This window comes from Bufo bufo, chromosome 9 (assembly GCF_905171765.1).
Source record: "Bufo bufo chromosome 9, aBufBuf1.1, whole genome shotgun sequence".
Lineage (NCBI taxonomy): Eukaryota > Metazoa > Chordata > Amphibia > Anura > Bufonidae > Bufo > Bufo bufo.
This window is the reverse complement of record NC_053397.1, coordinates 173,452,749-173,471,490: the sequence shown is the minus strand read 5'-3', so window position 1 is coordinate 173,471,490 and position 18,742 is coordinate 173,452,749. Positions and strand designations below refer to the sequence as shown.

General features: G+C 45.0%; 1 protein-coding gene across 1 annotated transcript in view; it reads left to right on the top strand.

Annotated features, from left to right (window-relative positions):
• The first annotated feature begins 195 nt into the window (after window positions 1-195).
• Window positions 196-18,742, top strand: part of PBRM1 (polybromo 1) — a 90,568-nt gene continuing 72,021 nt past the window's right edge. The window contains 6 exon segments of the mRNA XM_040408786.1: window positions 196-327; window positions 5,483-5,638; window positions 5,718-5,815; window positions 12,566-12,713; window positions 13,540-13,677; window positions 16,417-16,533. Of these exon segments, the coding sequence (XP_040264720.1) occupies window positions 5,498-5,638; window positions 5,718-5,815; window positions 12,566-12,713; window positions 13,540-13,677; window positions 16,417-16,533 (642 nt within the window). The 5' untranslated portion in view covers window positions 196-327; window positions 5,483-5,497.

The window sequence follows — 18,742 nt, the reverse complement described above, 5'->3', positions numbered from 1 at the left end:
CAGTGTAACGTCCTGAGTATAAAAAAAATAAAATAATAATCCTCCCAAGAACCTACCGAGAAAAATCACCCACCGCCGTGGCCCCGCCCCTGGAGCGGCCGTCTCGCTGGTAGTCCCGCCCACCTGTTGATAGTCTGTAGCTCCTCCCCCCGGTGTGCTGCGGATGCTGCCCTCTGCTGGCAGGCCGGTGTGGGGTTCGCGGCCTGTTTGTTTCGCACACAGCTCATTGAACTCGGTTTTGTGTGTAGATACAGGCCGGAGCTTTGTGCAGACCTGGCGACTCCTGGGTGGCAGCGGCAGCGCCTGTCCGGATGGCGGCGGCGTTCGGTGAGTGCTGGGGGGGCACGGGCAGGGTGGGCTTCTATGGAGGGGGTCACCGTCTTCCTTTGTGTGGCTGGTTGGGCTCTGTTACTATGGTAATTTCATTCATATCACCCTGGTTAGTTGTTATCTGGTGTTCCTGCTTAGGGTGTTGGTGGTGCCCCCTGTTTAACCCCCTCTACCTGGTGCCCCCATATGTGGGTCCTTCCAAAACACAGACTACTACTACTACCCCCAGTATGCACTGTTCTCCCTTCTCTGTACTGCTGCCCCATTCATCATGTATGTGATATGTAATCCATCTATATACATGGCTCTGTGGAGAGCGGGGGATGCAGACTCCAGGGTTGAGATTACAACCCCAGTGGTCAGCTGGTGAGGCATGCTGGGAGTTGTAGTACTACTAGTTGCAGACCTCTGATGAAGCTGCTGTATATCGAGGCAGAGATGGCTCAGCACATATGTGTATGTCTGCGGTGGACGGTGTCGTGAGACGCTCAGCACATATGTGTATGTCTGCGGTGGACGCTGTCGTGAGACGCTCAGCACATATGTGTATGTCTGCGGTGGACGGTGTCGTGAGACGCTCAGCACATATGTGTATGTCTGCGGTGGACGCTGTCGTGAGACGCTCAGCACATACGTGTATGTCTGCGGTGGACGCTGTCGTGAGACGCTCAGCACATATGTGTATGTCTGCGGTGGACGCTGTCGTGAGACGGCTCAGCACATATGTGTATGTCTGCGGTGGACGGTGTCGTGAGACGCTCAGCACTTATGTGTATGTCTGCGGTGGACGGTGTCGTGAGACGGCTCAGCACATATGTGTATGTCTGACGTGGACGGTGTCGTGAGACGCTCAGCACTTATGTGTATGTCTGCGGTGGACGGTGTCGTGAGACGCTCAGCACATATGTGTATGTCTGCGGTGGACGCTGTCGTGAGACGCTCAGCACATATGTGTATGTCTGCGGTGGACGGTGTCGTGAGACGCTCAGCACTTATGTGTATGTCTGCGGTGGACGCTGTCGTGAGACGCTCAGCACATATGTGTATGTCTGCGGTGGACGCTGTCGTGAGACGCTCAGCACATGTGTATGTCTGCGGTGGACGCTGTCGTGAGACGCTCAGCACTTATGTGTATGTCTGTGGTGGACGGTGTCGTGAGACGCTCAGCACTTATGTGTATGTCTGTGGTGGACGGTGTCGTGAGACGCTCAGCACATATGTGTATGTCTGCGGTGGACGCTGTCGTGAGACGCTCAGCACATATGTGTATGTCTGCGGTGGACGGTGTCGTGAGACGCTCAGCACTTATGTGTATGTCTGCGGTGGACGGTGTCGTGAGACGCTCAGCACATATGTGTATGTCTGCGGTGGACGGTGTCGTGAGACGCTCAGCACATATGTGTATGTCTGCGGTGGACGGTGTCGTGAGACGCTCAGCACATGTGTATGTCTGTGGTGGACGGTGTCGTGAGACGCTCAGCACATATGTGTATGTCTGCGGTGGACGGTGTCGTGAGACGCTCAGCACATATGTGTATGTCTGTGGTGGACGGTGTCGTGAGACGCTCAGCACATATGTGTATGTCTGCGGTGGACGGTGTCGTGAGACGGCTCAGCACATATGTGTATGTCTGCGGTGGACGGTGTCGTGAGACGGCTCAGCACATATGTGTATGTCTGTGGTGGACGGTGTCGTGAGACGCTCAGCACATGTGTATGTCTGTGGTGGACGGTGTCGTGAGACGCTCAGCACATATGTGTATGTCTGCGGTGGACGGTGTCGTGAGACGGCTCAGCACATATGTGTATGTCTGCGGTGGACGGTGTCGTGAGACGGCTCAGCACATATGTGTATGTCTGCGGTGGACGCTGTCGTGAGACGCTCAGCACATATGTGTATGTCTGCGGTGGACGGTGTCGTGAGACGCTCAGCACATATGTGTATGTCTGCGGTGGACGGTGTCGTGAGACGCTCAGCACATATGTGTATGTCTGCGGTGGACGCTGTCGTGAGACGCTCAGCACATATGTGTATGTCTGCGGTGGACGCTGTCGTGAGACGCTCAGCACATATGTGTATGTCTGCGGTGGACGGTGTCGTGAGACGCTCAGCACATATGTGTATGTCTGCGGTGGACGGTGTCGTGAGACGCTCAGCACTTATGTGTATGTCTGCGGTGGACGCTGTCGTCAGGGTGGGTTTTCTGGGCATTATTGATGACCTATCCTTCCCGTAGAGGTCATCAATATCTGATCAGTGGGGGTCCGACTCCCGAAACCCCCACCAGTCGACTATTAGGTTCTATGCACACAGCGGCGTAATCTATGCGCGTTTTCCACATGGTTTTCATTTGGATTTTGCCGCGTGTCCGCACTCATTCACGTTTCTGTTAGGAGATCCGGCAGCCTGTTGGATCTTGCAGGAGGTCCGGTGGTGATCCAGCTGATTTCCAGCCTAAATGTCGGTTTTCGGGCGGACAAAACCTGTTGCGTGCAACGTTTTTTGTCTGGCTGACAGCCAGCATTTGCGCCAGATCAGGAAGCCGGAACATTAACGCGGCCTAATTTGCAGGTATGTCGCAGATTTTACCCTCTCTGTCGCAAGGGGTGGGATCTGCATTAAAAATCCATACAAAGAATTGACATGCTGCAGATCTCAAAATCCGCACCACAGGTAAAATTTCCTAGGCCACGGATGTTATGTTCATCAGTCACGTGAGCTCCCTTCAAGTGAATGGGCCTGAGCTACATTGCCAAGCACAGCTGCCATACAATGTACAGCCCTGTGAGGAGGCCATAGCCCTCGCCCGAGCACCGTGGCCTCTTCAGACCCTGACCGATCCTGACCAAATTATGTCAGTGTTATCCAATGCATTCCAGAACTGTTAGTCCCCTTTCACACGGACAAGTTTTCGAGCGCGGGTGCAATGCGTGACGTGAACGCATAGCACCCGCACTGAATCCTGACCCATTCATTTCAATGTGTCTGTGTACATTAGTTCTGTGTTGCGTGAAAAACGCAGCATGTTCTATATTCAAAGTTTTTCACGCAGCCTTGGCCCCATAGAAGTGAATGGGGCTTCAGTAAAAAACGCATTGTATCCGCAAGCAAGTGCAGGTGCGATGCGTTTTTCACGGATGGTTGCTAAGAAATGTTGTTTGTAAACCTTCAGTTTTTTATCACGCGCGTGAAAAACTCATCAAAACGCATTGCACCCGCGCGGAACTGACTGCACTTTCTGGCAAAATGGTGTGAGTTTCACTGAACGCATCCGGAGCCAATCTGTCACGCTCGTGTGAAAGAGGCCTAAGGCCTCTTTCAGATGGGCATCCCGGATTTGCATCGGGTGCATTGCGGGAAACTTGCGCGAGTGCGCACACAATTTCACTCAGTTTTGACTGCGATTGCGTTGTTCAGTTTTTATCACACGCGTGATAATAAACTGAATGTGGTACCCAGACCCGAACCCAGACTTCTTCACTGAAGTTCGGGTTCGGTGTTGTGGAGATGTTATTATTTTCCCTTATAACATGGTTATAAGGGAAAATAATAGTATTCTGAATACAGAATGCTTAGAAAAATGTTGCTTGAGGGGTTAAAAAATAAAAAACAATTAACTCCCTTCATCCTCTTGTTCGCGCAGCCGGCATGGTCTTCTTTCTTCTTCTTTGAGGACCTGCAAAAGGACCTTTGATGACGTAATCACGCTCACCACGTGAGCAGGTCTTGCGTGGAATTCTCGCCCGTGTGAAAGGGGCCTAAGGGTTAGGCCTCATGCACACGACCGTTGTGTTCCGTTCCGCAAAATGGGGTTCCGTTTCCGTGTCTTCCTTTATTTTTGGAGGATCACCAGACAAAAGTCTAAGTCAAGTTTGCCATGCAAATGATAGGAAAAAAACGTCCGCGGACGACAATCTTGTGTGCCTCCGCGTTTTTTCACGGTCCCATTGACTTGAATGGGTCCGCAAACCGTTTTCCGTGAAAAAAATAGGACAGGTTATATTTTTTTGACGGACTGGAACCACAGATCACGGACGTGGATGACAAACGGTGCATTAGCCGAGTTTTCAACTGACCCATTGAAAGTCAATGGGTCCTCAGAAATTCACGAAAAATGGAACAACGGACACGGAATAAAACAACGGTCGTGTGCATGAGGCCTAACATAGCATCATAAATCAATTTAAAGCTATGCTGGGAGGTCAGGACGGGTACTGCTGCATACTCGCATTGCAAGTCCAGAGTGTGCTACTCGCTCGTCTGAAAGGGGTCTAAGGAAGCCTTTCCAGATTTGTGTGAATAAAAAGCAGTCATTACATAGCGACATTTACTTCAACTTTCTCTTGTGCTTCTTGTTACAATACTGCTAAACCACAACTTCTGATAGCTGTCAGTGAATGGAATCACTGCTTAAAGAGGACCTTTCACCGATTCTTACCCTATGAACTAACTATACAGATAGGTAGAGCGGCACCCGGGGACCTCACTGCACTTACTATTATCCCCGGGCGCCGCTCCGTTCTCCTGCTATGCCCTCCGGTATCTCCGTTCCCTAAGTTATAGTAGGCGGAGTCTGCCCTAGCGCTGGCCAATCGCACTGCAGAGCTCACAGCCTGGGAGAAAATAACCTCCCAGGCTGTGAGCTCTGCGCTGCGATTGGCCAGCGCTAGGGCAGACTCCGCCTACCATAACTTAGGGACTGGTATCTCCGCCTACTATAACTTAGTGAGCGGAGATACCGGAGGGCATAGCGGCAGAACGGAGCGGCGCCCGGGGATAATAGTAAGTGCAGTGAGGTCCCCGGGTGCCGCTCTACCTATCTGTATAGTTAGTTCATAGGGTAAGAATCGGTGAAAGGTCCTCTTTAAACCCAAATGCTCAAAACCTCTAAAGAACTAAACTGCTGCCATGGACCAGAAAGGCATCATTCACATCTCCGTTTTGGAGATCCGGCGCAAATGTCTACCGGGCAAAAAAAAACTTTGCATGCCATGCCAAAACCTGGCATTTGTACTGCCCTGCAGACTAAAAACTTACCATGCCGCTTATACAACCATTTGAACAACTTCCCATGGTGGTGAATTTTTGGGTTGCTTATAATGTCTGTCATTATTTTGTTTGACATGTTACCCCGATCTTTTATTATTGCAGGACAATATTGAACCAATGAGCTCCAAGAGGCGCAGGGCCACGTCCCCATCCAGCAGTGTCAGCGGGGGGGACTTTGACGATTCCCCGCACACCACAAGTACCCCAAGCTCTGGCAGGAAACGCAGGAGACTCGCTACCGTGCCAAATGTGGACCCAGTGAGTTAATGCGGTGGGATGAGGATGAGGGGTGCGGCTGTTTTACGGCTTACCGTTCCTTATGTCTTTGTGTCTTTAGATCGCCGTGTGCCATGAACTGTACAACACGGTCAGGGACTATAAAGACGAGCAAGGTCGCATTCTTTGTGAGCTTTTTATTAGAGCACCGAAACGCAGGTAAGCAGCATTGCTAGACAAGTCTAAAAGCTAAGTCCTCTAGTTTCTCGACACCTAGCGAGCCGTAGGGTGCCGGCGCTGTGCGCAGCTTTTTGGCAGTTGCAGCCCACTTGTCAGTTGTGCAGCTGGTCTTGGCCCAATCCATATGGTCAGAAAAAGGCGAAAGCTGTGAACAGGTGCAGTGATCGTTGTGTGTCTAGAGAGAAAAAAGTAAACTTGTCGAGGGAAAGTCGATGTTTGTAATTTTGTTCTAGAACAGAAATGCTTAATACGACATACTTGGAGATTGCGGAGAAAAAAACTATGGTTTTATATTTCCGAAGAAGCCCTATCTTTTCAGACTGCCTCCATGTGACTGCTCAGTCTTCTGGTTTCATCGCCATACGTTGTTTTCAGCACTTCTGACGATATCGTGTGTGCATCATATTATTTACTGAAGATTTTTCTTACCTAGTCCTTAACCCCTTCAGCACCGGGCCACTTTTCAGGACCAGGCCATTGTTTGCAAATCCGACATGTCTCGCTTTATGTGGTAATAACTTTGGAACGCTTTTACTTATCCAAGCTATTCTGAGATGGTTTTCTCGTGACACATTGTACTTTATGACAGTGGTAAATTTGAGTCAAAATATTTCATTTTTATTTATAAAACAAAATACCAAATTTACCAAAAATTTGGAAAAATTCGCAATTTTCAAAATTTCAGTTTCTCTGCTTTTAAAAACGGATAGTAATACCTCCTAAAATTATTACTTTACATTTCCCATATGTCTACTTCATGTTTGGATCATTTTGTAAATGACATTTTCTTTTTTTGGGGCATTAGAAGGCTTAGAAGTTTAGAAGCAAATCTTGAAATTTTTCTGAAAATTTCCAAAACCCACTTTTTAAGGACCAGTTCAGTTATGAAGTCACTTTGTGAGGCTTACTTAACAGAAACCACCCATAAATGGCCCCATTTTAGAAAATACACCCCTCAAGGTATTCAAAACTGATTTTACAAATTTTGTTAACCATTTAGGTGTTTCACAAGAATTAATGGAAAATGTAGATGAAATTTCAGAATTTCACTTTTTTGGCAGATTTTCTATTTTAATCCATTTTTTCCAGTAACAAAGCAAGGGTTAACAGCCAAACAAAACTCAATATTTATTACCCTGTAGTTTACAAAAACACCCCATATGTGCTCGTAAACTGCTGTACGGGCTCACGGCAGGGCGCAGAAGGAAAGGAACGCCATATGGTTTTTGGAAGGCAGATTTCACTGGGATAATGTTAAGCTGCCATGTCACATTTGAAGACCCCCTGATGAACCCCTAGAGTAGAAACTCCAAAAAATGACCCCATTTTGGAAACTACGGGTTAAGTTGGCAGTTTTGTGGGTACTATCTTAGGGTACATATGATTTTTGGTTGCTCTATATTACACTTTTTTTGAGGCAAGGTAACAAAAAATAGCTGTTTTGGCACCGTTTTTTATTTTTTTGTTATTTACAATGTTCATCTGACAGGTTAGATTATGGGGTATTTTTATAGAGCAGATTGTTATGGATGCGACAATACCAAATATGACAACTTTTTTTGTTGTTTTACTTTTACATAATAAAGCATTTTTGAAAAATATGATTATTTTAGTGTCTCCATATTCTGAAAGCCAGTTTATTTTTTGGGCTTTGGGCGATTGTCTTATGTAGGGGCTCATTTTCTTCGGTATAAGATGACGGTTTGATTGGTAATATTTTAGGGTGCATATGACTTTTTTATCGCTTGGTATTACACTTTTTGTGATGTAAGGTGGCTTTTTTGACACACTTTTATTTTTTTTACGGTGTTCACCTGAGGGCTTAGGTCATGTGATATTGTTATACAGGTTCTTACGGACGCGGCTATACCTAATATGTATACTTTGGTTTTACACAATAACAGCATTTTTGAAACAAAAAAAAATCATGTTTGTGTCTCTATATTCTAAAAGCCATAGTTTTTTTTATTTTTTTGGCGATTGTCCTAGGTGTAGGGACTCATTTTTTGCAGGATGAGATGATTGATTTGTACTATTTTGGGGTGTGTATGACTTTTTGATCGCTTGATATTACACTTTTTGTGATGTACGGTGACAAAAAAATGTTTTTTTTTTACACCATTTTGTTTTTATGTTCACTTGAGTTAGATCATGTGATATTTTTATAGAGCAGGTTGTTACGGACGCGGCAATACCTATTATGTATACTTTTATTTATAATATTTTTAAAATAAAAATAAATAAATCATGTTTTAATGTCTCCATATTCTGAGAGCCATAGTTTTTATTATTTTAATTTTTTTTTTTTTTAGTTTAGTTTTTTTTTGGCCGATTGTCTTAGGGGCTAGTTTTTTGCTGGATGAGGTGACTGTTAGGTTGATACTATTTTGGGGGCATACGCCTTTTTGATCGCTTGGTGTTGCACGTTTAGTGATGTAAGGTGACAAAAAATAGTTTTTTTAGCACAGTTTTTATTTAATTTTTTTGACGGTGTTCATCTGAGGGGTCATGTGATATTTTTATAGAGCTGGTCGATACGGACGCGGTGATACCTAATATGTCTACTTTTCTTTTTTTTCCCTTTTATAAAAACTTTATTTTCTTCTTTTTTCACTTTATTTTTTGTCCCACTCTGGGATTTTAACTTTTGGGGGTCTGATCCCCTTTACAATGCATTACAATACTTCTGTATTGTCATGCACTGGCTGTAAGTGTATACAGTGTATACACTTACAGCTTCCTGCCTGTGAGATCCAGGGGGCTGGATCTCACAGGCTGTCACGGAAGGCAGCCACGATGCCTAAGGAAGGCATCAGGCTGCCTTCCCTGCCATCGGGTCCCCGTCACAACAGCGCAGGGACCCGATGGACACGCGTATCCGGCAGGATACCGCACGTGCCGCGGTCAGCGCTGACCATGGCCGTGCAAGGGTAATGCGCCGGAATCTGTGTTTTCACTGATGCCGGCGCATACAGCAGGGGTCCGGCTATCAGTGACTGCCGGACCCCTGCCGCTGATCTCCTACATGTACGGCGCTGGGATTTGTGTCCCGCTTTTCTGCGCGGTACATGTACGGCGCTGGTATCATACGGGTTAAAGCGGTTGTCGGCTTTTTTGCTATTGATGACCTATTCTCGCTATAGGTCAATGATATCAGATCAGCAGAGGTCTGACTCCCGACAACCCCGCCAATCAGCTGTTTGAAGAGACCACAGCGTTGATACAAGCGCTGCCTTCTCTGCTGTGTTTACCTGCTCTCCCCAGTAATTGCAGCGGTAAGCAGGTGTAATTACAAGTATGGCGTGCCCTTTCACTTCTATGAGATGGCTGTGTAGTATTCACTTGAACAGACGGAGCCGTCCAATACAAGTGAATTGGGACGCCATACTTGTAATTACAAACGGAAAATGCAAATGTGATCGCACACTACATCCAGCACTCTGCCCTCCATGCTGGATGAGACATTGGTTTATATTTTGGCCAAAGCATAGTAAGCCACTCACCACGTCAAGGCTGTCTCATGAGTGGTCCCTAACTCTTGTTCCTACCTGTTCATGGGCCATGACAGCCACATAAAATCCAGGGAATGCAGGTCAGCATGCAAGCCAAGTACACTTTGCTTGTAACCCCGTCCGGTGCCATTACAGCTTTCATCGGATCCAGGGATGCAAGTACCAACATGCATGCTGAACCCACCATATACTTCTCCTGGAGCCAGATGGCTAATGGTAGGTTCTATACAAGCAGACTCAGTTTTATACTGACTTTAAAACCAGCCTCAAGGACAGATTAACTGGTCAGGTGTGCATGACTGCATAGAGATCGCCACGCCTCCAATATATACTACAAAGAAAAAAATAAGGGGTTGGGTCAGCACAGATTACAAGCAAAGTGTACTTGGCTTGCATGCTGACCTGCATTCCCTGGATTTTATGTGGCTGTCATGGCCCATGAACAGGTAGGAACAAGAGTTAGGGACCACTCATGAGACAGCCTTGACGCGGTGAGTGGCTTACTATGCTTTGGCCAAAATATAAACCAATGTCTCATCCAGCATGGAGGGCAGAGTGCTGGATGTAGTGTGCGATCACATTTGCATTTTCCGTTTGTATATGTATTTCGCCATAGTGATGTGCACCTGCAGGCAGGTTGTGCTGACCCAACCCCTTATTTTATACTTGTAATTACACCTGCTCACCACTGCAATTTCTGCAGCAAGCAGGTAAACAGAGCAGATAAGGCAGTGCTCTCCTTCTCTTCAAACAGCTGAACAGCGGGGGTGCTGAGAGTCGGACCTCTGCCGATCTGATATTGATGACCTATCCTGAGTATAGGTCATCAATAATAAAAAGCAGACAACCCCTTTAACCCTTAGGCTCCTAGCACCGTACATGTACAGCGATAGGAGGTTCTTTAAACATGGTGGCTGCTCAAGCGTGCAGCGAGGGCCATAGCCAGCAGATCTCTGCTGTTTCAAACAGTGGAGGCCAGCAGCTAATGTCTGCGACCAGTAATAATGCCGATTGCAGTCATTTAAGCTTTTAGATGACGTGGTCAAGTGTCACCACTGCATATAAATAGCGAAAAACCCAGAAGTAGCAATCAGGGAGGACAATCATTGATTCTAATACTCCAAGTCTATCTGGAGAGACCCAGCGTGTTAGAGGTACAATTTCTATGTTGGCCACCAGGTGGCAGGCCAACATAGGATATATGCAAAATCAGCTTGTACTGTCGTTCTATGGGAATTCAGTATAAGCTGTAATAAATCTGAGTACTGCATATTGTAGCCTCCTAGAGGGGCTGTAAAAAAATAAATAAACTAAAGTAAAAAGTATAAAAATTTAAATATACCCCCCCCCCCTCCCCCCCTTAAATGAAATTAAAGCGAACCGGTCACCTGGATTTTGGGTATTGAGCTGAAGACATGGGCTGATAGATGACCACTAGAACATCCGCAATATCCAGTCCCCATAGCTCTGTGTGCTTTTATTGTGTAAAAAAAACTATTTTATAGATATGTAAATTAACCTTAGATGAGTCCTGTCTCCTCTATGCTTGAGAGATGAGTCCAGCGTTCTCTGACTCTGAGCCCAACATCACAAAGCTAGAGCGCCGTAATCTCGCGATGCCCGAGCTAGCGCATGCGCAGTTCGTTCCCTGAGGCTGATGCCAGCACAGGGAAGGAACACTATGCTGACACTGCACATGCGCTAGCTCGCACATCGCGAGATTACGGCACTCTAGCTTTGTGATGTTGGGGAGCAAGGAGGAGATTCGGAGTATGCGAGGCGGTGCTGGGCTCCTTCACAGTCGGTGTGGCTGGGCTCCGGAAATGTTAGTAACAGCTCCTTGGGCTTCTTACTTGCCTCATTTACATATATATAAAATCGTTTTTTTGACGCAATAAAGCTATGGGGACTGAATATTGCGGATGTGTTAGCGGCCATCTAGCAGCCCATGTCCTCAGCTCTGTACACAAAATCCCGGTGACAGAATCCCTATAATACAGAAACAATAAAAAGAAACACGATACGGGGAATCTCCCCCTTACCAGTCCAATCAGAGAACCACAATATCCACAAGGCTGTCGGCGTGTCACAGTGAGCAGAGACTCAAAGGGCGTGGGTGCCTGAAACGCTGCAAGAAGGTTATGTTTTTTTATTGCTTGAGTGTTTTTTCTTCCAATAAAGTGACCAGTTTAGAATACAGCAGTGCTGGGTTTTTTCTCACTTAGAAACAATAAAAAAAATATATAAACTTCATGGGCATCGCCACGTCTGAAAATGCTCGTACTTGTACAATATAAAAAATATTTATCCTATATGGTAAATGAAGTTACAGAAAAAAGTATCCTAGCAGATTCAATATTTTTTCAATGATTCTCACCCCCAAAAATTTTATGAAATGTGATCAGAAAGTCACACACACTCCAAAATGGTATCAATAAAAACTACAGATCATCCTGCAAAAATGAGCTTCCACACAGTTCTGTAGATATAACTACAAAAAAGTTATGAGGGGGGGGGGGAATATGGCAATGTAAAACGTTTTTTCTTTTTTTCAGTATTAAAGCACAACAAAACTTACATGTACAGTAGTCCCTCAAGTTGCAATATTGGTTCCAGGACGACCATTGTATGTTGAAACCATTGTAAGTTGAGTATTTGGTTCCAAAGCCCCAAAATGTCATCCAAGATAAGAGAAAATGAAGATTTAAGAAAAATAAGCAGATGACGAAGGCAGATAAAACAAGTCCTTACATGTAACAGTCAGGAATAGCTGATAACTAGAAACTAATCCAGCTATTTTACCAGAGAAGTGACCTTGACTGGTTGGGTCTGACTCTGAGACATTGTATGTTGAGTCTGGTTTCAACTTACGATGGGTCAGAAAAGACCATTGTATCCTGAAAATATTGTATCCTGGGGCCATTGTATCTTGAGGAAGCACTGTATGTGGTATGGTTGTAATCGTATCAAGAATTAAGGGCTCGGGTCAGTTTTTCTGCATAAATTGCGTTGTCTTTTTCAATTCCCACTACATTGTATGCTTTATTAAATGGTGGCATTAAAAAGTACAATTTATCCCTGCAAAAAACAAGCCCTCATACGGCTATGTGATCAGAAAAGTAAAAAAGTTATGGCTGTGGGAAAACAGGGAAGAAAAACAAATGAAAAAAAACCTCCAGTATCCAAGGGGTTAAATGAAATGTAATGTCACCAACAGGAACCAGCCAGATTATTATAACATCATTTCCCAACCCATTGACTTGATGAAAATCCAGCAGAAGCTGAAGATGGATGAGTATGAGGATGTCGGCCTGCTGACTGCAGACTTCCAGTTACTCTTTCAGAATGCAAAGACGTATTATAAGGTGAGGTCCTAAGATTTCTTACTTCCTTGCTTTGAAAATGTCTGTTTGGATGGAAGAATAGTGGTGAAACTTAAAGGGGTTTTCCGGGTTAGAGATATTGATGACCTATCCTTAACAGAGGTGTTCGGTGTCTGATTGGTGGGGGTCTGACACATGGCACTTGAATGAGACCCCTGCTTTTGACACCTCTCTGTGTTCGTTCTGATGCTGGGGGCTGCTCTGATCAATGGGGGTTTGACACTCAGTGAGTCTTTAGTATCTATAACTTGGAAAGCCCCTTTTAAAGATTGTCCTTATAGCAAATCAATTTGGGGGATGGGTGTCACTGCTGAGACGCCTACAGATCTTGGTCCCTGATCTGGTTATTTCTGATCCCTGTCACAGTACAGGACTGTCTGTGTCACAGCCCGACCCTGCAGATGTCACTGCATGCAGGTATACCAGAATAGGCAGCACATTCGTTAATGGGCTTTTGATCGTTATTGCAGCCCTGATGCTTGCCAAGGCTAAATTCGTCTGTACTTTGCAACCCTGGCATGCTGCAGGACTGTACTGCGCATGTGCGGATTACTTTAGCGCAAGAACACAGGAAACAAGGATTGGACAACGATTGGGATGGGGGGGGCGTTGAAATCAGGAGAACAGAGCACATCTGACGATTGACTTGAATTAAAGGGAATGTGTCATCAGAAAATGGCCTATTGTTTAAATCGCATTTTTATGTTTAACATATTTTTTATGAATTTTTTTGGTGGTTATTTTTAATTTTCCATGTCAGTATCTGTATTTGAACAAAAACCTTATTTTTTATTTTTTGTCCTGCCAGTCTGATACTTCAGAATACAAAGCAGCTTGTAAGTTGTGGGACCTTTACCTACGCACACGTAATGAGTTTATCCAGAAGGGTGAATGTGAAGATGATGAGGATGACGAAGAGGATACACAGGACACTCCAGAAGTAGAGGTTAGTGGTCAAGGGGTTTCAGTTCCATATATTTAAAGTAATTGTATAAGATGAGATGCTCTGCTTCTCTACCCCATCATGTGGTGTTTTGCATTTTAGCTCAATTTAAAGGGGAGTTCCAGTAGGGAGAAGATTGGTGGGGGTCCTACTGCTGGTCAAGAGAACGGGAATCACGTATCCCTCGTGCCCCCCAAAATGAATGGAGTGGCAGGTCAGACATGCACACTGGGGCTGCATTCATCACTTTGGGGTTCCGGAATTAGCCAAGCGCTATACTCGCCAGTCTCAACAACTCCCTTAGAGTGCAGCGACAGAGCACATGTATGTTCGCCTCTCCATTCCAGCAAGGGAACACAGGCCCATCTTCTTGTGATCGGACACCTATCCCTTAACCAGTCAATAGGGGATAAGTTGTTGTAATGGGGCAACCCTAATGGCCAAAAATTCCTAAGCACACATTAAAAGGTAAAATAAAGCAGCTTACTAATAGATTCAGATTGGAGCTTCCTCCCCATTGTCTGCATGGTGCTAGCGAGGTCTCCGGAGGGGTTGGCTGTCTGGCTCCGCTCATTAGCTGGCTGCTCTGCACACTTTTGAAAATAAAAGTCAAGTTGTTTAAAATTTTGAGACCTTGAGAAAGTGCAAATTCACATGAGACGACCTTTGCTGAAGTTTTTATCTTCACCCTGCGATCATTCTTTTATAATTCTCTGTGGCCTTATTCTCTGCGGACTAGATTTGCTACGTTTTACGTGCTCCTACCACTTCCTATGAGATTTTGCTATTGATAAGTCTTTTTATTTAACAGCATGTGAAAAGCTTCATAGTAGTCATAACTGCAGGAAGCCAGGGTTTTATCTTTGAACTCTGTATTTGTCACGGATTTAGAATTTTATGACAGAATCTCAAGCCTGTGTAGAAGAAAAAAATTTAAAAGGGAAGATTTACTAATCCTGTCTAATAGACAGTGTAAATGTAAGATTTCACATCCTAAACATCTGCTTGATTTATCACTGTGGCTAATGTGTTCCCATTCATCAGCACCCACGCTGCCCATACATCGGGCAGTGTAATCACACCTTGACATTGGATGATTAATCTGATGCATCTTTAGGCCTCATGCACACGACCTTTCCGTTTTTCGCGGTCCGCGGATCCGCAAAAAGCGGAAGCTGTCCGTGTGCCTTCCGCAATTTGCGGAACGGGCGGCCCATTGTTAGAAATGCCTATTCTTGTCCGCCAAACGGACAAGAATAGGACATGTTCTATTTTGTTTGCGGGGCCACGGAACGGATCAACGGATGCGGACAGCACTCCGCGTGCTGTCCGCATCTTTTGCAGCCCCATTTAAGTGAATGGGTCCGCATCCGAGCCGCAAAAACGGCGGCTCGAATGCGGACCCAAACAACGGCCGTGTGCATGAGGCCTTAGACTGTCTAGTGTAAGTTTATATTAACTACTGCATGACCTACTTGCAATAGAATTTTTCTGCCAAAATTTGGGCACGAAATGGTGCAACTTAAGCCATGGTTACTTTCCTTTTCCAATTACCAAACACCTTTCCCCACAAAGTCACACCTGTGTGATCCACAAATCTGGCCTTTAACGGGGTTGTCCGGGAATTAAGAAAATGAAAATACTTAAATATTACTTGGCAATAAATATATTCCCAAATGCCTTTCATTAGTTATAACTGCGTTTTCATTGCAGACCGCAAAACAGATACGGTCGTGTGCATGTAGCCTAAGTGAGCGCTGCTGTAAAACACAATACAGAGCGCTGACTTGCTGCCTAAAACCTCACTGGTATAGACTGGGCTGTTTACTACCGCGGCTGGTCGCCATTGTTGCTCTTTGTAGCAGCTGATACGTAGCTGAGGTGTATACCAGTGTTGGAAAACTACCTGGCTGACGCACTGTTAGTGTATCTTTACACTTCATTGGGAGCAGTAGGATTGAAGGGAATATTTATAGGCATACCTCTGATTAAGGGTCCATTCACACGTCTAAGTGTTTTGCGGATCCGCAAAACACGGACACCTGCAATGTGCGATCCGCAATTTGCGGACCGCACATCACAGACACTATAATAGAAAATGCCTTTTCTGGTCCGCAATTGCGGACAAGAATAGGACATGTTCTATTTTTTCAAGAACGGAATTTTGGATCCTGAAAAAACGGATGCGGATCCCGAAAATGCGGATTTGCATTCGTTCCAGCCCTATTGAAAGTGAATGGGTCCGCAAATTGCGGAACGAATGCGGACCCAAATTACGGACATGTGAATGGACCCTATAATCCACAATAAAGTTAGTTTTTGTTTTATTTTAACGTTCGTTACCAGCCTACAAAGTATTGACTCAGGGGGCTGATTACAAATGCACGCCACTTTCCAGATTTTTATTTATTAAAAATTTTGAAAACTATGTATCATTTTATTTTGACTTTACACATACTTGCTACTGTGTGTTGGTCTATTACATAAACTACCAATAAAATACATTTAAGTTTGTGGGTGTAAAAGTTCAAAGGGGATGAATACTTTTTCAGGGTACTGTATTTTTAAAATAAAATGCACTACATTTTGGCACAAATCGCAGCATTCAGGCGCAGCCAAGATAGTAAATGTGGGTGCACACTCTTTCAAGGTTCCATTTTCGTTTCTTTTTTTTTTTTTTTGTTATTTTTAATTTAAAAATTTTACACACGATTTTTTTTTTTCTTTCTTTAATTTTCTTAGACTTCACAGAAATACTTAAAGCCCATCTTGGAACAGCTGCTGGAATCTGTAACCACTGCTGCGGATCCGAATGGCAGACTGATAAGTGAACTCTTTCAGAAAGTCCCTTCTAAAGTGGTAAGTGATTAGCTATAAATAGAATATTCCCTGCCCACATTGATTGGGTTTAAGAAAAGGACGCCTAGATATTTTGGTTATTTCATCCTTTAATTCATAATATTTAATCCGTGGAATTGACATGTGAAATGCTAAATTAGAATTTAGTTTCCTTTTGATAAATATCCGGTTTAAGGAAAAAAAATACGGTTGTTTCATGAGGTCAAGACAGGCTGCTGTAAGACGTACACTATAAGGGTACCTGAAAATCTGCAAGAAATCTGCACAAAAAAAAACGCACATAAGGCTACTTTCACACCTGCGTTAGGTGCGGATCCGTCTTGTATCTGCACAGACGGATCCGCACCTATAATGCAAACGCTTGTATCTGTTCAGAACGGACCCGTTTGCATTACCATGAAAAAAAAAAATACAAATTTATTTATTTCTTTTTTTGTTCATGATAATGCAAACGGATCCGTTTTGACTTACACTGAAAGTCAATAGGAGGCGGATCCGTTTTCAATTGCACCATATTGTCAGTGAAAACGGATCCGTCCCCATTGACTTACATTGTAAGTCAGGACGGATCCATTTGGCTCCGCATAGTCAGGCTGCAAGCAGCGTTTTGGTGTCCGCCTCCAGAGCGGAATGGAGGCTGAACGGAGGCAAACTGATGCATTCTGAGCGGATCCTTATCCTTACAGAATGCATTGGGGCTGAACTGATCCGTTTTGGGCCGATTGTGAGAACCCTGAAACGGATCTCACAAGCGGACCCAGAAACGCCAGTGTGAAAGTAGCCTAAATCCTTCACTATTCATCCCAGTTTTAGTGCGTTTTTTTTTTTTTTAGCACAGATTTTCATGCAGATTTTATTTTTATGTTAACAACCTATTGAAATTTTTGGGAAAAACCATTATATAGAAGATGCGGACTCTTGCAAACAATTGATATGCTGCCGATTTCAAAATTCACACAACAGGCCAATTTCCTAATCTAAGAAAAAAGCAAAGTGTACATGAGATTTGTCTAAACTGATAACCTTTGCTGGTACTGTACCGCGCTGCGTTTTTTCCCGCACTAAATCCACACGGAGAAACTGTGTGTAATCCGCACCTTGTGCAGGTACCCTGAGGCATATATACGGCACCTTCAAAGGGGTTGATCATTGAACAAACTTTAAGGCCGAGTGTGTGACCCGTGCCCATGCTGCAGCCCGCAAATTGCGAGCCGCAATGCACGATCACCGGCCGTAGGTCAGCCGCATCGGATCGCGGACCCATTCACTTTAATGGGTCCGCGATCCGCCCATTCCGCAAAAAGATAGGACATGTTCTATCTTTTTGCAGAACGGAAGTACGGGACGCAACCCCACGGAAGCACTCCGTAGTGCTTCCGAGGGGTCCCGTTCCGTGTGGCCGTTCCGCAATTCCGGATTTGTGGACCCATTGGAGTGAATGGGTCCGCATCCGTGATGCGGAATGCACACGGAACTGTGGCCGTGTATTGCGGCCCGCAATACGGCCACGGATCACACACGTTCGTGTGAACTAGGCCTAAACAGGAGATGTGCTGCCGACAGTGTCATGTATGACACGATATTCGCTAGGTGAAAATGCAGGGAGGTCTGCCTCCTACAGACACTAAGCTAAATACTGATATGCTCTCTCCTGGCTGGATGGGGTATAGCCTGCTGGGGAGGAGTTAACAGTTCTAGCCTAGTGTCGCCTCCTAGTGGCAGCAGCAAGCTATACCCACGGTCCTGTGTCCCCCAATGATAACGAGCGAGAAAATATAACATGAAAAAAAACCAGACGTATGAAAACACAGCAGCACTTCCATGTATAGCAGATAAGCAAGGTTAAAAGCACTTAAAAAATGAAGAAAACCGATCCTGATCCATGGTTGCGCAAGTTACCAAAATTGTTTATAGGGGTTTGCCTCTGTCCTTGTGGGCAATAGGAACCCCCAAGCATATAGCCGCAGACTGAACTATCCACTTCTAAATGCAGGGGAACATTTAGGGCTCATGCAAACAAACATTTTCTTTCCTTGTCCGTTCCATTTATTTATTTTGCGGACTGTATGCAGAACCATTCATTTCAGTGGGTCTGCAAAAACAATGGAAGTTACTCATTCCGTTTCCCTATGTCCGTTCTGCAAAAAAATAGAACATGTCCCATTATGGGCTGCATTACGGACAAGGATAGGACTGTTCTATTAGGGGT